Consider the following 6,000-nt stretch of genomic DNA (forward strand, 5'->3'; position numbering starts at 1 on the left):
ATGATAACTCAAACTCAGTATATCTATATCTAATATTATTAACACTTTTCCCTTACTAGAATAATTTTCTCCTCCTGGTTTTGCTTTTTCTATTCATGATTTATTATACTCATTCTCATTCTAAAATTAATACTATTATTAATGTTAGGGTGTATGGAAAATACATATTTACTCCTGAATCTTCATGACTTAGCAGAGTCTCTGGACCATTGCAGGTTCTAAGGAAATCATTCACATGTTTTCAGGGCCTCTCATATCAAAGACTTCAGCAGTGCATCAATTTGTACTTCTCCTTAGTTCTTATAATTTTATTTTTTGAGACTTTATGTTTTCTACATCATAATGTTTATATCTCTTGGAAGCATGCCATAATACACTCCTTAACTTCCTTATTATATTGTTCCTACCATTATCTCCCCAATTCCATGAGGTCCTCAAGTCTCTTAACCCTCTTTCATGACTCATAGCCTAGCTAGTCCATAAAGCATCTGGAATATCCTCACCTGATGCTTGAATGATGCATAAAATGATATCCTCAATGACATCAATGATCTTGAATGAAATATATTCTTGAAAGAGGAATGCTGTAGTGTTGAGCTTCCAAGTTAAAATGTGGATTATCGCATAGCTTCTTCTACATACATGGAACTATAACTCAAGGTAAACTTGCTCTGTGCCTAACTCAAAACATTCTTTGTTTAATACTGTTAAATGTCAGAAAAGAGATGTCACATGCAGTGACACACCTCTATCTTCTAGAAGCTTAGAGGCTGATCAGTGAAGATGTTATGCATATGTTTATATGCCTTCAGTTTCTCGAGAATTTTTTCAAACCAAGGGTTCTGGGGAATTGTTACCTTGTTTCCTAAGATTCTGCATTTTGTTTATATATGCAAAGTATCACTTAAAAGAAACAATCAGCGACGTGAGTCTGTTCAGCCCAAAAATGAACCATTGTTCATTATTCTTTAGAAACCTTTCTGAATTTAAAACAGACACTTAAGGCAACATAGACTGTTTTTATGGATAAATGAACATATACTAAAATTGACATGAATCATGTAGGCCATTTCATACTAAGAAAATTTAATGCAGGAACAGAATAGACCATAATTATGTTTTCTACTACCACAGACCACATTTCCTTCAAGTAATAACTGTATCTAATTAAACCCTTTGTCAGATTTCTCACTCTGTCAAAAGAGGTTTCATTCGCAACTGCATTATTTGGGCCCCTACAATAATTTAGCCAAAATTCCAACTAGTTTGAATGATCAGCCTAATTATTCAATTTGTCAGTGGAACTTCAAAGCACACAGTACATTTATACCAAGTGAATCAAGATATTCTGAGCTGGTTATTTTACAAAACATTCATTGAATTCACATATACTTTGAAATCATTTTTTATTCACAAACACAGTCATACCACAATCCTTTCTCTCATGAAAAATAAAGGCCTTTCTTTTCATTTACTCATGTTCCCTACAGCAAAATCATTCTTATCCCTTTGTATCTGTCAATATTCTCAATTGTTCAGTACATTGACTAATTTTGACTTCACTAAAGTCAAGCATATTTTTCTTTTTTCTACCATGTCTCTCCTTATAAAAATAAAGCATAGAAAATATTTATTTAAAATAAGATTAACTAGTGTGCAATTATTCAATATATTGGTAAGACTACACATTCACTGTTTAAAGAATTATTAAATTACTCCTAGAGTGTTTCTTCATTAAGGTTCTGACTTTCAAACAAAAAACGATTAAAGAAATACATCAAATAAATTCTGCCTGAAAAATATTTATTTGGAAAATATGGAAATCCTGGAGAATATTGAGTCTGATGTGTGCACTTATGTTTTATACTATATGACAATGCCATTTTTATTTTCTGACCTTTTCTAAAATCCTATAATTCTATAACCTACTTGATATAATAATACAAACACTATCACAAAGACTTCATATATCAGACTTACTTGGTTTGTGACCAAATGGCTCAGCATAGCTCATTACTGAGACTTCACTCAACTGCAGTGGAATGTCACAGAAGAGGCGGAAGTCACACACTGAGTTACCCTAAATACGGGTGGGATAAAACCATTGATATTTGAAGGAGTTTTTATGGAATAGATGTACAAAAGATGATACCTCACCTAGAAATGACTGTGCTAAAGACTAAAATATAAAGAAAGTAGAAGCGTAAGCTTTAAAAAAACCCTAATTTGAAAAGATATTAACTAGAAAATTTAACACACATTCAGTGTTGTGAACATAATTCACTTTCTGTCTGAATACGAAACACTAATCAGAAAGGCAATTACTTCTATTAACTAACTCCTATTAAATAAGGATAATAATAGTAACAGCCTCATAGCATTTGTTCATAAGGTTAAATGAGACACTTTAAACTAACCCACACAAACACACATACACGCAGCCATATACTTACATACATATACATACACACATACACATTAAATGGAGCTTATAACATATAGAAAGTATTCAGAAACAATGATTAACGTTATTGTTACAATTATTATTACTTCATTATTACTCTATTAATATTTGTTTCATTACTTTTGTATCACTAGTATTTATTTTTTTAATAATTTAAACTCATGTTAGAGAGAGAGTTAGAGAGAGAAAGACTCAGGATATGAGAGAATATAACTGAGGAAAGCACAGAGCGATTCAGGGAGGTGGGTCAGAGGTATAACTGTCCTCACTGCCTGGAGAAATTGGTCCATGATGCTCCCTGCGGGAGAGAAGAGCACAGCGTTTGAATAAGATTGTGACTTCCTCACCTACACATGAACATACAGTCACGTGGTGTGAGAAAGCAAAGCAGTGTTCCTTTTTCTGAAATCAGTCAGGGGAGCTGCTCAACATTCCCTTTATAGTAGCTATTTGATATTTTATTTAACCAATTTTTGTCCTTCTGACTTTTCAGGGCACTGCATCCTACCCTAAAGAATCATTACAAGGTGATCTTATGTCTCTCTGTTACTGCTGCCAAATAAGGGGATCCTGTGATTAGTGTTTCACGGTGGCATCAGATTCATCATGTCCCTCGCTGACCACAGAAACCCTGAAACGGCGAACAGCATTACGTCTGCAGCTGCGCAAGCCAGAGACCAGAATCAGCTTCACTCTTTATCTGCTACCTCTGACCCACAAAGAGCCATCTTCTACCTCTTCTACCTGCATCAGAGTTTATTCCCTCACCAGAGCTGCATCCCACGAGTGGCCACAGGACCTCTGGGTGCCCATTCGGCTGTTCCCTTCCACCTGACAGGCCTGCGTGCGCTCAGCCCTCCCAGCAGGTCACTCACTTCACGGCTCTCCTTCAAGCTCCGTGCGGCCAGTCATCTACTTTTCGGACGATGACCAGGGGAGTGCGGGCACTGGAGGCACATGCCTTTCTTCTTCCTTCTTCCTGCTGGCTGCCATCTGCATGGGGCGGTGTGTGGTCCCGTGTTCTCCCGGGAGGAGGTGTACAGGGAACAAGCCCCAGGGATTCAAGAGCGGAAAGCTGTGAGCGGCCAGGTAATTTTCTCTTGACCAGGATTCACCAAAGAATCCCGGGTCTGCCTCAATCTAGACCACTTTTCTGTGATCAAGTCAGAAAATCCTTATTTGATGTTTAAACCATTCCTTATCAGAATCCACATCTCTTTGGTAATACACTTAATGCTGCCCACCATAAAAAAATGTGTAAAATATTTTTTAAAAACCCTACAAGTGTGACTTAAAGATTTCAATTTCATGGTGGAGGCAATTAAAAGAAAGGACTCAGGTGACTGAGAAGCTAGAGAAATGTGTTTGCTATTGTGAGCAAGATGTTTGTTTAGTTAACTGTTGTGTTTTACAGAGCATTACTGCAGTTCCTGCAGCTGAGGTATTAGATCCAACATGAGAAGAGTTCAGAATTTTGGTCACGTACTTTTTATTATCAGCAAAATTCAGTAAGAGGGAGATGACATCAACAAAGAGTTGGCAAAGAAGAGGAAATAAGGCTTTGCTGGTAAAAGATTTTTCCCCCGGTATACACAATGAAATTCATCCACGCCTCATAATTAAGAGACTTGAAGGTCTGAAACTTCGATTATTTTTATACTTAGAACAAAAGCATGTGGAAGTAGAACATGCAGTGTCAGCTTTAAAAGGAGACTCCTCCATGGCTCCAGCCCTATTGAACACTTTCCCTGGAGAAATGTCCGGCAGAAGCCTGCAGCCACCTCGCGGTCACAGGGCACAAGCTAAGTTTCTTCATGCCCAGACCTACTGTTGCATATTTTCTCAATGCAGACACATTGATTAATGTCAGCAGCAACTGAGAGATTAAAAATTCTACCGTAGCAATAGATTTTGGCTGAATTACACTTTTATGGAAATGGCTAGAAGCCAACTCTATCTGTACTGCCAAGGGAAACCTAACTCTGGTCATTATTACTCACTGATGGCATTAATTCTAGATGTTTAAGTAAATTCTCTGTACATTGAAACTGCATTAAAAAGAATTTGGTTACTAATTCCATTCTGCATTGAATAAACTCTAATTTCCCCTACGGATAAGACAAGTATGAGGATTATGGACAGGGAGAGAAAATTCAACATCAGGGGTGATACCGAGAGTAATAGAGCCCAGTGAGCAAAGGGATTCCTTCAGAGGCGTGAGTCCAGGAGCCCGTGACTTGTCATGGACCTGCTCCGCTGGGTCAGACACACTTTACTACCCCTGTCAATCAAGAATCTTCCAAATTTTGTTTTTAATGTAGTCTATTTCGACTGCATATACAGCAGTTTAGTGAACTATCATCTCATTTATCCCATTTAGATTACTTCTCAGGTTTGTTATATAATAATATATTAAATACCTCTGTTCCTCCAACATTTTTATTCAGAAATAAAAAATAAAATCATGCATTAAAAACTGTTTATATATGTTTTAATACTGTTTCATATAATTTTTAAATGATATTTCATTTATCTAAATAAAACACTATATTTAAATTGACTTGCAATTAATTTCTGAAAGTCTAACCTATTAAAAGATGTTTTAATTACTTGTTTAGCTTTGTAAATAGAATACAGATTTTAGAACGCTATAAATATTCACAATAAGAGTGTATAATGCAGGGCTATAAATTTTACTAATGCATCAAATCACTCAAATAAATTTGTCTGGAATGGGAAAAGGTAGGAGGTTACTCTATGCTGTTTGTTCTCCTTAACCTTCCTTTTAGACTGTGCATTTTGGCCATCATGTACCTAGTGTAATTCCTCTATATTGTGTTCAAAATCCTTAGCATTTGGTTTTATAAGATAGATTTTCAAAGTATTTTGACAGTGTAAGGCTATATCAAGTCATTTCTACATCCATTTTCTCCACATACAAATACACATTTTGTCTTAGTCTAGATTTTTCTTGCTGGAACACAGTTCTGAATATACAAATACTCTACTGGGTCACATCCAATGGGTAAAAAAGAAACCTATAAACTCTCACACATTAAGCTCCCATTTCCAGTGGAGCTGAATAATTTGAATTCACATAACTTTGTCTTTCTTACATCTTTGCCTCTATCCAAGTTATTTCTTTCACATAAACGGCCTACCCCACTATTTCTAGGGGCCTCAGGGTCTCCCATTCTCTGAGATTCAGTGTAAACCCTCCCTCCTGGAGGCATCCTTGCTCTCTTTAGACCTTTCTTCCTTGCTTCTCTGTTTCAGTGCCAAGCTACGCTGCTCTGTCGGGACATCATGTATGATCCATGCTCTTTGTTAGTCGTGCTGCGGGCACCCTGAATATGTGCTGTGCACCCCTCTCTGGCCTGGCTCCAGAAATCCCCCGAGCCCTCACTCTCACCCCGTCTCACCTCACTAGTTTCACGTCTCCCAGCACAGGGGCCTTTCCCATTTAGGACGTTGGGTTCACTGGTGCCGCAGAAGGGTCAGGCAGCCCCCCTCACTGGAGTCTGGCCGCTGCTCAC

The 6,000-nt window shown here is 37.3% G+C and overlaps 1 protein-coding gene across 1 annotated transcript in view; it reads right to left on the bottom strand.

The window, feature by feature from the left end:
* The window catches only part of LOC118921046 (olfactory receptor 2AJ1-like), a 41,019-nt gene extending 39,005 nt beyond the window's left edge, over nucleotides 1–2,014 (bottom strand). The window contains exon 1 of the mRNA XM_057490457.1: nucleotides 1,981–2,014. Coding sequence (XP_057346440.1) covers nucleotides 1,981–2,014 — 34 coding nt within the window. The remainder of the gene's footprint in view (nucleotides 1–1,980) is intronic.
* Nucleotides 2,015–6,000: the final 3,986 nt, after the last annotated feature.

The sequence above is a fragment of the Manis pentadactyla genome, chromosome 13 (assembly GCF_030020395.1).
Source record: "Manis pentadactyla isolate mManPen7 chromosome 13, mManPen7.hap1, whole genome shotgun sequence".
In the NCBI taxonomy this organism is placed as follows: Eukaryota; Metazoa; Chordata; class Mammalia; order Pholidota; family Manidae; genus Manis; species Manis pentadactyla.